At 42.5% G+C, this 17,903-nt stretch overlaps 1 protein-coding gene across 1 annotated transcript in view; it reads left to right on the forward strand.

Moving 5' to 3' along the window:
• ANKRD10 (ankyrin repeat domain 10) overlaps positions 1–17,903 on the forward strand; it is a 76,914-nt gene that overhangs the window by 9,056 nt on the left and 49,955 nt on the right. Inside the window, exon 3 of the mRNA XM_069757918.1 lies at positions 10,862–10,953. Within this exon, the coding sequence (XP_069614019.1) occupies positions 10,862–10,953 (92 nt within the window). The remainder of the gene's footprint in view (positions 1–10,861; positions 10,954–17,903) is intronic.

A 17,903-nucleotide genomic window follows, 5' to 3' on the forward strand; every position in this document is an offset into this window, starting at 1 on the left:
AGCCATAGGGGCGGGGTTTTCGGGTGTTTGATTCACCCTTTCCTTACCAGATGCCTTGTGCAGGCATATACTCTGGAGGACAGAGAATGAACTTCAATCCAATATTGCAGCCAGCTGGTAAGGAAAGGATGAATCAAACACCCGAAAACCCCGCCCCTATGGCTGAAGATTGTTCCCTCCAAATTCAGGTGACAGTCCCTTTAAAAACAGGCAGTGAAATGTTAGCTCACAAAAAGAATCGGCTGCCATACTGTTAAGTCAGTATAATATTTTGCTTGACCCCTTCCCTGTCCAGGAGCTGTGGTATGATCAGACCATGTTCCTGTACGGTCAGACACAGCCATTACACAGTACATAGCAGGCACATTTATAAGATTATCTTCGCACAGCAGCATTTTATTTAAACATATCCAATTGTGTAAGTTGTCATTATGCCAAGATCTATTGATTAAATTAACTTTTCTTCGTAGGAAAACCCTTTTAAGTCGATTGACCTATTTTCCATGTCGCAGGTATGAGCTTTGACATCAATTTGCTACCAAAATTGGTTGCTGCCAGTTCTGAGCTGATGGCACTGATGACATCTTTGGAACTCTGAAGAGATGTAATCATGATGTCTTTCATCTGTTGCACAAAGTGTCTTGGCCATCTATTGTTCTCTGTTGCCCATTACTTGATGTCCTCAATACCGAGAAATACATATAGATACATATTAGTGACTAGGTTGTGGCCCGATTCTAACGCATCGGGTATTCTAGAATATGTATGTAGTGACTGAACTACATCACACTGTAACTGACAGAACTTGTTCAGTAAACGTGAGTGAATTACTTCACGCAGTGAGTAGGGGTTAAATTCCGCGCCAATATCGTTGATTGGCTGCGGCTGGGCGAGACCAATCCGCAAAGCGGGGTTCAAATCCCGCGCCAATTTAGACGATCTTCGGCGTGCTTGAATGCTATGTTTGAGTCGCAGTGGCTGCATGTTTTTGGCTGTTTGACAGCCCCAACACATGCAGGGATTGCAATTTTTATCCATCATGCAATTTAACCAGGTAGGCATTTGGCTCCAAATTTATTCTGCAGCAGGACAATGATCACAAGCAAACAGCCAATCTCCCTGATAAGCAGGGCTGTGGAGTTGGTAAGCGAAACCTCTGACTCCCGACCCCTCAATTTCCATGACTCCGACTCCACCAAAATGGGCTCCAAATCCACAACCCTGCTGTTAGTTTTGAATGAACTTATGTGCAAGTGTACCTAGAAGAATTGATGCTTTGCTCTATTGGCAGCTAAGGGTAGTGACAAAATGATTGATATTTCTCTTTTGTTCAATTACTTTCCATTTTAATTGATAGAATTGTTCTATTTTTTTTTTTAAGCATTTTTGCTTTGCAGGATTTTCAACACCTGCCTAAAACTATTGCACAGTATCGATTAATATATTACAATTAGTGATGAGCGCGTGTACTCAGTGCTCGGGTGACCTCCCGAGTATCTATGACTGCTCGGAGATTTAGTTTTCATCACGGCAGCTGAATAATTTACAGCTACTAGCCAGGCTGAGTACATGTGAGGGTTGCCTAGTTGCTAGGGAATCCCCACATGTACTCCGCCTGGCTAGTAGCTGTAAATCATTCAGCTGCCGTGATGAAAACTAAATCTCCGAGCAGTCATAAATACTCGGAGGTCACCCGAGCTTGCTCTGGAAAACCCGAGCAACGAGTACACTCGCTCATCACTAATTACAATGTGTAAATGTCCTATGTATCAAGATCCTGATGACTTCAGGACTGTACTAACGAATAGCTGGTCGGTTATAACTCAAGTCTTGTGTAATTGGATAACTATAAATAGGTTACTTTTAAAGTGAATCTTTATCAGCTGATTAATACTGTCCATGTTTTAAAACTGCAGCTGTTGTCAGTGCATCTAGACTGACTTGTACAAGGGACCAATCCCTGGCAGCTTCTCTCAATCCCACACTCCTTAACCCGGAGGTCTCACTTTATATTCAGTATTCAGCATAAATCAACAACCCATATGTGAAAGTAAGGTTACGTTTCATTACAAAATATTCAGTTTTACTCCAATTAGTTGATGCATTCATGCATCACATGATCGGGGGTCATCGGTGTATTGGCATTACAACCAGAGGTCTCCTTGAGACCTCTATGGTTGTTAATGCAAGATTGCTATGAGCGCCACCCATAGGAATGCATTGCACAGCGAATAAGCCTCCTTACCTTGACAAGCCAGAGATGGTATGTCACTCTCCATAAGGAGATACAATACCCCTTAGACCCCAGTCCAGAGCCTCTCACCTAGCCAAATCAGTTCTCATGCTTTGCACTGACGAGGGCCAACAGCCCGAAACACACTGTCTGCGAAATGAGAAACTGATTTGGCTTTTATCCTAAGTCCTATTACACGACTCGTTAAAGGGTTGATTGTGACTTGTGGGATCGCTACTTCCAACAGGTGGCGCTATAGAGTTTGTCCTCTTTTTCTCAGAAGAGGCAATTTGCATAGGAATGCTGTAATTCTGCTACATAGTGGCGATCTGAGCATTGCCTCTGTGTAGCAGAGGTGATCGAGTTGTTTGCAGATTCTAGCCTCCCATGGAGGCTATTGAAGCATGCCAAAATAAAAAAGTTTATATCCACCCCCTTTCGCCCCATTCAAAATAAAACCATTAAAAAAAAATCAAACCTACACATATTTTGGTATCACCCATGCAACTTTTCAAAGATTTTTACAGGAATTTGTGGCTAGGTTTTCCCCATATAAAGTACGGCTAGCACCTGTAAACCCTCTGTTATGGCATTCTAGAATGCTGTATATATGTCCCTAATCCTCTCTGCAAGCTGGAAAAAACGGATGTCATTATACTCAGACGGCGTGGTCCGATGGGAGGCACTGGTCTTGATCCTGCACCTCTTCGCTTCTTGGAATCGCCATCCTTCCCTGCTTTGTGTGCATGACCCATCCTATGTCATCCACACAGTGTCTTCTGCGCAAGAGTACTTTTTTTGTGCCCTGCCAAGAGCAGAGAAAAGTACCAATACTGTAGGAGAAAATAAAGCTCGCATAGGGTCTTATCCGAGGGAGATGTCAAGACACACGGATCAGTTTGCACTCACCTGATGTATCTAGTCAAGGGTCAGACTATGATCTATGTCATCTCCTGAGGAAGAAGTCTTTGGACTTAAAAACACGTTGAGAATCTGAATAAATCATCAAGTTTTACCTGCCTGGATGTTTAATTGCACAGTAGCGCGGAGGATATCCACAAAATTTTCCCCGGTTTATACGAGAGCAGAGAAAGTACTGTAATGCACAAGCGGGGGAAAAGATCAAAAGAGGGCTGGTGCATGCAGGACAAAGAGAAGAATGCCGTTCAGGAGCATGATGGATGACACGATGTCCCTTTAAGGTGATTTGCCAAATTTTACAATTATGAATGTATACTCCTTAAATAATTATCACTAGAGATTAGAAAATAAACTGAAGTGGAATTGAATTATTATACCACCTTATCTAAATGCTTATTTGCCAAAAAGCAGCTCTCTTAAAAATAAAGTTCTATCTAAAGGTTAAAAATAAAACCAACCATTCTCGTTCTTGTTTCTGTTCTCATTGTCACCAGTCTAGTTCTTGTCACATCTTCTGATTCCTGTTGCTCGCACTGAAATCCCTGGGCCTCGCACACTGAACTGGGACTTCAGGCTTTGATGACGTCCTAGACTGGTTTGTTCATTCGTAAGCAAAGTCTCTACATACTTCGGGACTTTAAAAACACATTTGAGCAGACTGCTCAGTGGTTACCACTGCTTCCTTGAAGTGCTGGAGTCCTGGGTTCAAATCCCACCAAGGAAAACATTTGCAAAGATTTTGTATGTTCTCCCTGTTGTGTGTGCATGGGTTTCCTCCGAAAATTCTGGTTTCCTCCCACACACCAAAGACTTACTGATGGGGAATTTAGATTGTGAGCATCAATGAGAACAGTGCTTAAAATATCTGTAAAGCACTATGGAATGAATGGCTCTATGTAAGTGAGTGAAATCAATCCTGTAACTCGTAAGGGCCGGAAGTCCCGGCTCAGTGTGAGAGACCTAGGGATCAGAAGATGTGACAAGGACCTGATGAGTGACATTGGGGAGAGGGGCCAGAGAGGTGAGCGGAGGGTTAAAGTAACATATTTTTTTTTTTTTTAAACATTATTACTAGTGATGAGCGAGTGTACTCGTTGCTCGGGTTTTCCAGAGCACACTTGGGTGACATCCGAGTATTTGACTTCTCGGAGATTTAGTTTTCATCACGGCAGCTGAATGATTTAGGCTATGTTCACAAGTTCAGGATTTCTTGCAGAAAATTCCCGAGAAAAACCTGACATTTTCTGCAAGAAATCTGCATGCATTTTGTTGTCGTTTTTGGTGCTTTTTTTTTTTTTTTGGCGGATTTTTCCGGACATTTCCCAATGCATTATATAGTTGGAAATCCGCAAAATTAATGAACATGCTGCGTTTTTTTTACCACGATGCGTTTTTTTCGCGTAAAAAAACGCATCATGTGCACAAATTGTGGAATTCATTCTAAATTATGGGATGCATAATGTATGCGGTTTTATAGCGTTTTTTATAGCGAAAAAAACAGTGAAAAATCTACGTGTGCACACAGCCTTACAGCTACTAACCTGCTTGATTACATGTGGGGATTCCCTAGCAACCAGGCAACCCCCACATGTACTCAGCCTGGCTAATAGCTGTAAATTCATTCAGCTGCCTCGATGAAAACTAAATCTCCGAGCAGTCATAAATACTCAGAGGTCACCCGAGCGTGCTCTGGAAAACCCGAGCAACGAGTATGCTCATCACTAATTATTAAATTTATGCTCTGGAGTCTGAAGAGACCTTAACTCATAATGGACATTACATAACTTCACCAAATCAAATTTCCTGTGAATCTGCTCTACTGAGCAAATTTTATTTTTTTGCCTTATCACTCATCTGTAATTTTTACTTATTATTTGGTAGGAAAACTAATGGGATTAAATAACTATTAGGACATGGGTTAATATAGCTGTATATTGATCCATAGAGATAACACAGCAGTTTGGTGTCCAGTATTTCAGATAATTCAAAACTAGGAGTGGAAAACTATAATGTAAAGATTTGTGCCGTTTTGCATTCTGGACCAACTGCTGATTTTGGCTTAAAAATTATCCAAAAGTATAAAAAAATGCAAGTTAAAATACGGAAGTGTTAGGGTATGTGTGCATGTTGAGTAATTGCTTGCAGAAATTTCTGCATGGTTTCTGCATCTCTTGGCAGCAAAAATGTGTGTTTTTGCCTCTTTTTGGTGTTTTTTTTGCTGTGGTTTTGTATGTGTTTTTTTTTTTTTGCATGCATTTTTGTACAGCAATGAAGGCTTTTTTGAGCTAAAGATATTTTTTGTAAAAAGTTTTGTGATGTTATTTCTTTGTTCAACACTACCTTTTTCATTCTGATGTAGTTGCTTCAGGGTAATTGGATTCGGGTTTGGTGTCAGCAGCTGTCCCTGACACCAAGCCCTAGGTTTAGCAGTGAAAAGGGTTCAGCCAGACACCCTCATTACTAAGCCGGTAAGAAAATGCGCACATACACATTCATTGCAGCCATTTGGTAAATTCAAAAAAGTTAATTTTTTTTTCTCATTAATGTACACTGCACCCCATCTTGACTGAAAAAAAACAAAAATGTAGTAATTTTTGCAAATTTATTAAAGGAAAACTGAAATATCACATGCTTATAAGTATTCAGACCCTTTGCTCAGACACTCATATTTAATTCACATGCTGTCCATTTTGCTTGTGATCCTCCTTGAGATGGTCCTACTCCTTCATTGGAGTCCAGCTGTGTTTAATTAAACTGATAGGACTTGATTTGGAAGGCACACACCTGTCTATATAAGACCTCACAACTCACAGTGCATGTCAGACCAAATGAGAATCATGAGGTCAAATGAACTGTCCAAGGAGCTGAAACACAATTGTGGCAAGGCACAGATCTGACCAAGATAATAGAATTTCTGCAGTAGTCAAGGTTCCTAACAGCACAGTGGCCTCCATAATCCTTAAATGGAAGAAGTTTGCGACCATCAGAAGTCTTTCTAGACATGGCCGTCCAGCCAAACTGAGCAATCGTGGGAGAAGAACCCCAATATCACTGTGGCTGAGCTCCTGAGATGTAGTAGGGAGATGAGAGAAAGTTCCACAAAGTCAACTATCATTGCAGCCCTGTCTTTATGGCAGAGTGGCCTGACAGAAGCCTCCTCTGCAAGACATATGAAAGCCCGCATAGTTTGCTAAAATACACATGAAGGACTCCCAGACTATGAGAAATAAGATTCTCTGGTCTGTTGAGATGAAGATAGACCTTTTTCGTGACAATTCTAAGCGGTATGTGTGGAGAAAACCAGGCACTGCTCATCACCTGCCCAATACAATCCCAACAGTGAAACATAGTGGTGGCAGCATCATACTGTGGGGGTGTTTTTCAGCTGCAGGGACAGGATGACTGGTTGCTATAGAAGGAAACATGAATGTGGCCAAGTATAGAGATATCCTGGAAGAAAACCTTCCAGAGTGCTGTGGACCTAAGTCTTGGTTGAGGTTTCACCTTCCAACAACACAATGACCCTAAGCACACAGCTGGAATAACAAATGAGTGGCTTCAGAACAACTCTGTGATCATTCTTGACTGGCCCAGCGAGAGCCCTGACCTAAATCCAATTGAGCATCTCTGGAGAGACCTGAACATCGCTGTCCACCAACGTTCACCGTCCAACCTGATGGAACTGGAGAGGATATGCAAGGAAGAATGGCAGAGGATCCCCAACTCCAGGTGTGAAAAACTTGTTGCATCATTCCTAAGAAGACTCATGGCTGTACTAGCTCAATAGGTGCTTCTACTCAATACTGAGCAAAGGGTCTGAATTCTTATGACCATGTGATATTTCAGTTTTTTTCTTTTTTAATAAATTTGCAAAAATTACTACATTTCTTTTTTTTTTTTTCTGTCAAGATGGCGTGCAGAGTGTACATTAATAAGAAAACAATGAAATTTTTTTGAATTTACACAATGGCTGTAATGAATCAGTGAAAAATGTAAAGGGGTTTGAATACTTTCCGTACCGTGTGTGTGTGTGTATGTATGTATGTAGGTACGTACATACGTAGATACACACACGCACAATTTCTTGGTTCACCTTTTTCATTCTGATGTAGTTGCATCAGGGTAATGGGGTTAGGACTTGGTGTCAGCAGCTGTCCCTAACAACAAGCCGTTGGTTTAGCAATGAAAAGATACCAGATATCCTCATTACTAAGTCGGTAAGTAAACACACACAAACGTGTGTGTATGTATGTATATATATATATATATATATACATACATACATACATACATACATACATACATACATACATACACCTTGTCTGCGAATTGAGATACCAATTTGGCTTTTATCCTAAGTCATATTGCACGACTCTTTAGAGTTGATTGTGACTTGTAGGATCGCTACTTCCAACAGGTGGCGCTATAGAGTTCAAGTCCTATTTTCTCAGAAGAGGCAATTTGCATATTATATTTCCCAAAGGAGCATTGCACGGCGAATAAGCCTCCTTACCTTGACAAGCCAGAGATGGTACCGTATATACTTGAGTATAAGCCGACCCCCCTAATTTGGCCACAAAAAACTGGGAAAACCTATTGACTCGAGTATAAGCCTAGGGTGGAAATGCAGCATTTACCGGTGAATTTCAAAAATAAAAATGGATCATTATTTCCCCATAGCTGTGCCATATAGTGCTCTGCACCGTTCATTATTTCCCCATAGCTGTGCCATATAGTGCTCTGCACCGTTGATTATTTCCCCATAGCTGTGCCATATAGTGCTCTGCACCGTTCATTATTGCCCCATAGTTGTGCCATATAGTGCTCTGCACCGTTCATTATTTCCCCATAGCTGTGCCATATAGTGCTCTGCACCGTTCATTATTTCCCCATAGCTGTGCCATATAGTGCTCTGCACCGTTCATTATTGCCCCATAGCTGTGCCATATAGTGCTCTGCACCGTTCATATTTCCCCATAGCTCTGCCATATAGTGCTCTGCACCGTTCATATTGCCCCATATCTGTGCCCTGTATGCTCTGCACCGTTCATATTGCCCCCATATAGTGCTCTGCACCGTTCATACTGCCCCCATATCTGTGCCCCATATAGTGCTCTGCACCGTTCATACTGCCCCCATATCTGTGCCCCATATATGCTCTGCACCGTTCATACTGCCCCCATATCTGTGCCCCATATAGTGCTCTGCACCGTTCATACTGCCCCCATATCTGTGCCCCATATAGTGCTCTGCACCGTTCATACTGCCCCATAGATGCTCCACATAAATCTGTGCCGCTGCTGCAATAAAAAAAAAAAAAGCCATACTCACCTCTTGATTGCAGCTCCCGGCGTCTCGTTCCGGCGTCCGGTCCCGGTGTCTCTCTGCGCTGACTGATCAGGCAGAGGACGCCGCGCACACTATGTGCGTCTTCGCGCCCTCTGACCTGAACAGACAGAGCGCAGATAGACGCCGGGAAGACGGAGCGGCGCCGGGAAGATGGAGCGACGCCCGGCGGCTGGAACGGGGATAGGTAAATATGCGATACTTACCTGGTCCCGACGTCCGGCTCCCTCTGCCTGTCCCACGGTCTTCGGTGCCGCAGCTTCTTTCTCTATCAGCGTTCACAGTTACCGCTGATTAGAGAAATGAATAGGCGGCTCCACCCCTATGGGAGGTGGAGCCGCCTATTCATTTCTCTAATGAGCGGTCCCACGTGACCGCTGAAGAGGGGAAGAAGCTGCAGCACAGAAGACCGTGGGATGGCAGGGACAGCGCCAGGATCGCTGGGACTAGGTAAGTATACCTCAGCGCCCTCACCCGCCGACCCTGCCACCCACCTTGACTCGAGTATAAGCCGAGAGGGGCACTTTCAGCCCAAAAATTTGGGCTGAAAATCTCGGCTTATACTCGAGTATATACAGTATGTCACTCTCCATAAGGAGAAACGATACCCCTTAGACCCATATATATATACCCCTCTAATCAGACGCAGCACAGCCGTCACTCCTGGCCTGTGCGCCGCCTCCTCTTGCTTCATTGGCGTCCCTGGCATCTGCGCTGTAAGTTCAAAGGGCAGCGCAACTGCGCATGCCTGGAAAAAAATACAGCGCAGGCGCCGGTAACGTTAATGAAGCATGAGGAGGCGGCGCGCACAGGCCCGGAGTGACGGCTGTGCTGCGTCTGATTAGGGGGGAAAGACCCGCCCCCGTGACGATTTCACGGTTTGAGGGGGCACATTTTATAAGTGTTTATTGCAGCGTGTGCAGGGAGCATAACTAAAAGAGCCACCTTGTCAGAATACAGCAATAGTGCTGCACAAGCTGGCACTTTTAGTTACAAACGCCTCAGAGGGGTGACAGGTTCCCTTTAATGCAAAATGACATGAATGGAGTGAAAAAAATGTATTTTTACCGCCTTTTGACTTCTGAGCAGGCTACTGTAGCCGGCAGATTCAAAGGCCGCTATTTGGTTGTGAATTGCCATGGGAAGCATCAGGACCACACAATCATGATCTCTATGTGCTGATTGGCATAAAGAGGAAGCCCCCACACTCTGTTTAACATTTATATAATATAGTCCTTATTGACAGCAGCATCTAAGGGGTTAAACAGATATGGACGGTGACAACACTGATCGTGGCTAATGCATCAAGTTGTCAGCTACAGTGGACAGCCGACAGCTGCTGGATGGTCACCTGTATGGGGATGCTATTCTCTTATCTCAGATCAGTCAAAAGACGTATCGGCAGTCATTAAGGGGTTAAACAGTCTGCAAGTTTTTATTTTTATCAAGTGTATGTGTTTAACTGTTGATAAAGAATTGCTTTGGTATAGTGTTAAGGTACCGTCACACATAGCGACGCTGCAGCGATACCGACAACGATCCGGATCGCTGCAGCGTCGCTGTTTGGTCGCTGGAGAGCTGTCACACAGACCGCTCTCCAGCGACCAACGATCCCGAGGTCCCCGGTAACCAGGGTAAACATCGGGTAACTAAGCGCAGGGCCGCGCTTAGTAACCCGATGTTTACCCTGGTTACCATCCTAAAAAGTAAAAAAACAAACGCTACATACTTACCTACAGCCGTCTGTCCTCGGCGCTCTGCTTCTCTGGTCTGGCTGTGAGCGCCGGGCAGCCAGAAAGCAGAGCGGTGACGTCACCGCTCTGCTTTCCGGCTGACCGACGCTCACAGCCAGAGCAGGAGGAGTGCAGAGCACAGCGCTGGAGGACAGACGGCTGTAGGTAAGTATGTAGTGTTTGTTTTTTTACTTTTAGGATGGTAACCAGGGTAAACATCGGGTTACTAAGCGCGGCCCTGCGCTTAGTTACCCGATGTTTACCCTGGTTACCAGCGAAGACATCGCTGAATCGGTGTCACACACGCCGATTCAGCGATGTCTACGGGGAGTCCAGCGACGAAATAAAGTTCTGGACTTTCTTCCCCGACCAGCGACAGCACAGCAGGGGCCTGATCGCTGCTGCCTGTCACACTGGACGATATCGCTAGCGAGGACGCTGCAACGTCACGGATCGCTAGCGATATCGTCTAGTGTGACAGTACCTTTAGATTTGCGTAGTGTTTAACTTGAGCCTCCAGAGTGCCAGGTATTTTAACTTTGCATTTGTTGTAAAATTGGATTTTATAACTTTATTTATATACGGTGCTTTTCTCACTTTTTTCCTTTTCTGTTTTTCTTCTTTTTAGGACTATGTGGGTGAGACCCCTGTCCATAAAGCGGCAAGGGCTGGTAGTATGGACTGCCTAAAGGCCCTTGTATCAAATGGCGCACAAATAGAGTATGTGCCTCTTTTGTTTCTATTTCTTATGTTGCATATTTTATGAACAATCAAATACTACACATACATTATCTATAACAAATGAGTAGGCTCATTTGTGGGGTCGCAGTCTGGACTTTTATGATCTATTGGTTCCATACATTACTGAAAACATAGTGCATGTTATTTTATATTATCTCACACGCAACATTTATAAGCAAATTCCATAATTATCTTGGATACATTGTTGTGCTGTTTTTTTTGTACTTTGTTTAACCGTTTTTGTCTTGAAGGTTTATAGGTTTCCTTCTAAAGTTCTTCCACCAACTGAAGTATTTTCTCATGCAAACCCCAACAATGGCCGGTATATATTTTCAGTCATGTGGCTAAGCAGGTTTTTCTTTTTCTTTTCATCTTTATGCTGCAAATTGTTTAAAAAATCAGCGTTTCTTTGTATTTTTTGCTTTATGTCAATATGATTGCTAGATGAGCTATTTGTGCCATGTAGTAACACCTTTCCATCTTAATTGACTAGAAAGTGTCTTTATAAGCAAGAGAAAAAGGAAACCCACAAATGTTCTATTTTGTGTATAATGGCCTACATTTAGAAAAAATATCAAATATTTAGAAAATTATTCCGTCAATTTTAAGGATGCACCACATTTACCACTATGGATCACACTGATACTTTGCCTATATCTTGTTTGAAGTTAGATACTTGATAAAACTGGTTTACTTAACAGTACTTTTCCCCCTAAGAAACTGTTTCACAGCCTGAAAGGGTTATCCTCAAGTTGTCACTTAAGTAGCTCACAGCCTTGCAGTTTGCTTAGTTCCTGGTGGGCGGGTACCTCTACTTGAGTGACAGTTCTGGTGAGTAGCAGAACTGTAGTACTTTAAAACTCAGCACAAGTTTTGCTGTAGTATATTCAGTTGTCCTTTGGGCTACTCACTGTATTTACAGTAGGGACAACAGGGCATTTGAACAAGCACACAGCTTAACTGTAATTAGGACAACTGCTCTGAAAGTTGCTGACTGTGGGGGCTGGTGATTTTGCAAGATAAGGAGCTGAGAGGGTGAGAAGTTAACAGGTATTTGCTGTATAGCAATTAATGGTCTGAGGAGAGCTCACATGTTTGTTTGGAGTTGACCCTTTTATTGGAATGTAACCACTTGGCCAGAGTCTGAAAAGTTTATAGCGGCTGAGATTAATGGAAACCATCTGTACAGTATGTAAGATAAAAGCCGTCTTTGCAGGAAAAGGACAGCAGATAGAAAAGGCAAGTCAATTGCAAACTTGCTGTAATAACATTGGGATACCCCTTTAATATATGTGCTATATTTCTCAAATCTGTCTGGTTTTAGACACTTCACACCAGTCAGTGCATAGGGAAGTGCAAACAAGCTTCACATGTTATATAGGTATGCAAAAGTTCTTTCTCTGGTGTATAACAGACTGGAGACTATTTACTGTAAGACTGTTTCACATAGATATAGACCATTCAGTGGGCTTAGAAATTCTGTTCTACTTGATCTCCAGTTTACTTTAAAGAAACACTCCCTTTAGTTTTATTGGCTTAACACGTGCAAATATAGTGTGTGTGTGTGTGTGTGATACACTCGCCGATCGCTATCTCTGGTGCCTGGCTCCAGTCCTCTAATTCATCGCAAGATGGCTATTCTGACTCTTGATCACAGTGTGCTATAGTTGAGCTGGAAGTCTATGGAACCTTATTCTGACACTCCATATGCTTATATTGTAAAAAAAAACAAAAAACATTTTCGGCTCTAGAGTGCAGTGTGAGCTGGCAAGTCAGAATAGCAGTCACATGACTCGGAGTACCAGAACAGTGCTAGAAATTGGGGAAGGCTGCTATCAGTATATTAAGATACACCATACTAACAATCACACAGGAAAAGCAAACTAAAAAAAAAAGTGGAGGTTTCTTTAATTACTTTTGTCTAGGTCAATCTGCCATTTTACAAGCTCTTAAAAAAGCAATCCAGTAAAGTTATTAAATCTACCAACCTACATAAATATGGAGCCACCTACTGTTTAGATAAATGTGTCCATTGTTATACACTATAAAGAACTATGTGCTGCTAGATGACATGCACGCTCGTAACACCGTCCCCACCGCCAGTGACCTGTATAGTGATCACTAGAGAGCAGCCAATACAGAAAGCGTCCCTACTTATCAGAGGCTTTGCAGTAGTTTTAACAGTATAGCTGGGAATACTCATGCAGAGAAAGTAAATTACAAGGCTGTTAGCTGTCAGATACTGCCTATACTCAGCGGAAGTAAATGAAAATGAGTGTTTTTCATGGTGGAAACACAGTGGAGTAGTATAAATTTGGGCATGAACAACCTTGAGCAGCACTGATTGTTACACTGTCACATTCCTGTCGAACACATGTCCACATGTGTATCTGCTGATGCAATGTCATCAGCTCTGCTCGCCTCCCAATGTGGAAAGTATTTAGTCAATCCCTTTTAAGGAAAACTTACTATGTAACATAGTCCTACTGATTATTTATTCTAATAGTCTCAGATGTAGCTTGTTAGATGGTTCTTCCTGGTTGTGTGGTGCATCACATGTGACCTCTCAGCCAATCAGCAGCTTTGAAGTCTTGTGGGGCTGCTTATTGGATGCTGTAGGTCATTCGTATAGCTTTATTCGGCCATTACTGACTCCCTACTTTAGTCAAATTAATTAAAATATTCGATCATCTTCTAGAAATTCAGGTTGTCAATTGAATTTATGTATGTTTACAGGAACAATATAGAGCACATCTTGGCTAGTCCAGAAAAAAACCTTGACCATATAGAGCGTAGGTTTAGCATGAAATGTTATCTGTAAATTATTGATGGCAGATTTTACACCAGTCTTGCACTTAGTTCAGTAGTTTGTGTATATGTAGTGTCCACTTTGTAATAGCTACCCTGCTCATCTTCGCTGCAGAGGTGCCTGTGATGGACTACAGTGACTTGAAAAAGGATTCATGCCTGTGAACTTTCCCACATTTGTCCATGATACATCCACAAACTTAAATGTATTTTATTGGGATTGTATGTGATACACCATCACAAAGTAGCATGTATTTGTGAAGTGTTAAGGAAATTTTGCAAAATTTTTAAAATTTTACATTTAAATCCAGAAATATTTAAAAAGTGACACAAGTTTTGGCGTTTTAGCGATTTATCGAAACATATATTCAAGATGGTTATATAATCAATATGGGCTTAAAGTGCAGATTCGCAGCTTTAATTTGAAGGTAATCACATCCTAATTACATTAAGGGTTTAAGAATTTCAGCTCTTTTAAATAGAGGCATCTACATATTAAAGAGACCAAAAGTAAATGTTACATTTTCTTAAAAGCTCTTTAATGTGCTGCATGGGCTATTCCCTCATTAATACTTCATTAAGCAGGTAAAAGGTCTGGAGCTGATTTTTGGGTGTGGCAATTGCATTTGGAATCGGTTACTGTGAATCCACTATATGGAAGAGAAGCAGACCATCATTAGGTTGAAAAAGAAGAAATAGCAGAAATCTTAGAAATGGCCAAATTGACAGTTTGGTGCATTCTGCAAGAAAACCAAAAGGGCACACTGGTCACCTTTGGAAACTCAAGGCATCCACGTAAGGCAACAATGGTAAATGATCGCAGCATCCTTTACATGGTGTAGTAAACTTAATTTAAAACATACACCCAAGTGAAGAACATTCTCGGGGAAGTACTTCATGAGAGCAAATAAAGGGTTCAGTGCAAGATGCAAACCATTATCGACCTTAAAAATTTAGGTCAGATTCGACTTTACTGAGAAACATCTAAAGAAACCAGTCCAATTCTGGAAAAGCATTATTTGGACAGATGAAACCAAGATCAACCTGTACCAGAATGATGGGAAGAAGAAAGTATGGAGAAGGCTTTGAATGGCTCATGATCCAAAGCACACCACATAATCTATAACATATGTTGGAGGCAGTGTGCTGGCATGCATGGCTTTCAATGGCATTAGGTCATTGGTGTTCATGTGTGGTATGTGACAGAAGAAGCCGGATGAATTCTGAAGTGTACAAGGCTATACTTTCGGCTCAGACTCTACCAAATGCTGCAAGGTTGATAAGACGGTGTTTCACTGTACAGATGGACAATAACCCAAAACATACTGCGAAAGCAACACAGGAGTATTTTAAAGCAAAGTGGAATATTCTGCAATACTCGAATCAATCACTAGATCTCAACCCTATACTGCAAGCATTTCACATTTATACTGCATACATTTAGACAAAACTTAAGTCAGAAAAACCCACAAACAAGCAACAACTGAAGTTAACTTCAGTAAAAACATGGCAAAGCATCACGAAGGAGGAAACCCAGCCTTTGGTGATGTCTATGGCTTTCAAACTGCAGGCAGTTATTAAAGTTGTAACTCTAATGCTGACGCACCTGCATGGTTCCCCGTCCATGAACGAACATCGGCAATAGTTGGGAGGCATCTGAGTATAAAAGGCACCTCTTTAGGGAGGTGCCTGGTCAACACCTATAGTTTCCTAGTAGCTGCTAGTGTATGCAGCTGTATGTTGCCAGGTCATCCCTTGTCCTAATATTCTAAAGTTAGTGCCCAAACCCCTGGTCCTTCTGCGGCAAGTGCCTGAACCTCCCCTGTTTATTGTGTGGCCAGTGCCTGAATCTTCCTGAGATCACCTGCAAAGGCTTCCTAATCGTTTTAAAAAGGTAATTTAGTCTTTCAGTAGGCTCCACAATCATGGGAAAGACTACTCGAAAATGTCCAGAAGGCAGTCAATGACACACTCCACAAGGCGGGTAAGCTACAAAAGGTCAGTTCTGAAGAAGATGGCTGTTAAGAGTGCTGTATCCAAGAATATTAATGGAAAATTGAGTGGAAGGAAATGTGGTATAAAAAGGTGCACAAGCAACAAAGATAACCGGCAGCCTTGAAAGAATTAAGAAAAGGCCATTCAAAAATTTCTGGGAGATTCACAAGGAGTGGACTGCTGCTGGAGTTATTGCTTAAAGAGCCAACACACAGACGTATCCAGGACATGGGCTGCAAGTGTTGTATTCCGTGTGTCAAGCCACTCATGACCAATAGACAACGCCAGAAGCATCTTACCTGGGCCAAGGAGTAAAAGAACTGGACTGTTGCTCCGTGGTCTGCGGTATTGTTTTCAGATGAAAGTACACTTTGCATTTAATTTGGAAATCAAGGTCCCAAAGTCTGGAGGAAGAGTGGAGAGACACACGATCCAAGCTGCTTGAGGTCTAGTGTGAAGTTTCCACAATCAGTGATGGTTTGTGGAGACATGTCGTCTGCTGGTGTAGGTCCACTGTGTTTTATCAAGATCGGTCATTGCAGCAGTCTACCAGGAAGTTGCAGAGCACTTCATGCTTCCCTCTGCCAACAAGCTTTTTGGAGATGGAAATTTCTTTCTCCAGCAGGACTTGGCACCTGTCCACATTGCCAAAGGTACCAATACCTAGTTTAAAAAATGACAGTTTCACTGTGCTTGATTGGCCAGCAAACTTGTCTGACCTTAACCCCATGTAGAATCTGGGGTATTGTCAAGAGGATGATGAGACACCAGACCCAACAATGCAGACAAACTGAAGGCTGCTATCAAAGCATCATGGGCTTCCATAATGCCTCAGCAGTGCCACAGGCTGATCGCCTCCATGCCAGGCCACATTGATGCAAAAGGGGCCCTGACCAAGTATTGAGTGCATTTACTGAACATACATTTCAGTAGGCCTGCATTTCTGATTTTAAAATCATTTTTCAAGCTGGTGTTATAAAGTATTCTAATTTAATGAGATAATAACTCGGGTTTTCATTGGCTATAAGCTGTAATCATCAACATTAACAGAAATAAACACTTGAAATGCATTACTGAAATAAATTAACTTTTTGATATTCTAATTTTGTGAGAGGCATCTGTATACATGTTGGACTGATAACACCTAAGTAAAATTGAGTAGTTAATTGCCCCCAGAATTCACATAATTAAATTGAATCAACCTATATGTAAGTTATTCTCAGTATAACTACACTTGTTCTTTGGCCTCAAAGAACAAAAAAAAGTGTGTATATATGTGTATCTACTATATAATTGTCTAAGGGTCAATTCCGTCTTTCTGTCCTGTCTGTCTGTCACGGATATTCATTGGTCACGGCCTCTGTCTGTCATGGAAATCCAAGTCGCTGATTGGTCGTGGCAAAACGCCCACGACCATTGCCACGACCAATCAGCGACGTGCACAGTCCGGCGGCAAAATGGCCGCTCCTTCCTCCCCGCAGTCAGTGCCCGCCCCATACTCCCCTCCAATCAGCCCTCACACAGGGTAATGGCAGCGTTAATGTAACGCGTTATGCCGCGGTGTAACGCACTCCATTACCGCAGCTATTAACCCTGTGTGACCAACTTTTTACTATTGATGCTGTGTATGCAGCATCAATAGTAAAAAGATCTAATGTTACTAATAATAATAATAATAATAAAAAAGGTTATTCTCACCCTCCGACGTGCACGCTGTCCTTGACAGTGCAAGCGGCAGGTTCTGGTGCCAAGGATGCTATGCGAGAAGGACCTGCCATGACGTCATCACAGGTCCTGTGCTCATACCAACCCTGGGACCGGAAGCTGCCCCGTGCACCGCACGCAGGCGCCAGGACTACAAGGGGCCTTCGGAAGGTGAGGTATATGTTAATTTTTTATTTTAAGTCTTTTTTAACCACGCATATAGTGCCCAGATTGCTATATACTACGTGGGCTGTGTTACATACTGCATGGGCTGCGTTATATACTACATGGCTGCTATATACTACGTGGGTAGTGTTATATACTGTGTGGGCTGCTTTATATACTGCATGGCTGCTATATGCTACGTGGCCAGTGTTACATACTATGTGGGCAATGTTATATACTGCGTGGGCTGTGTTATA

Source organism: Ranitomeya imitator, chromosome 3 (genome assembly GCF_032444005.1).
Source record: "Ranitomeya imitator isolate aRanImi1 chromosome 3, aRanImi1.pri, whole genome shotgun sequence".
NCBI classification, from domain to species: Eukaryota; Metazoa; Chordata; class Amphibia; order Anura; family Dendrobatidae; genus Ranitomeya; species Ranitomeya imitator.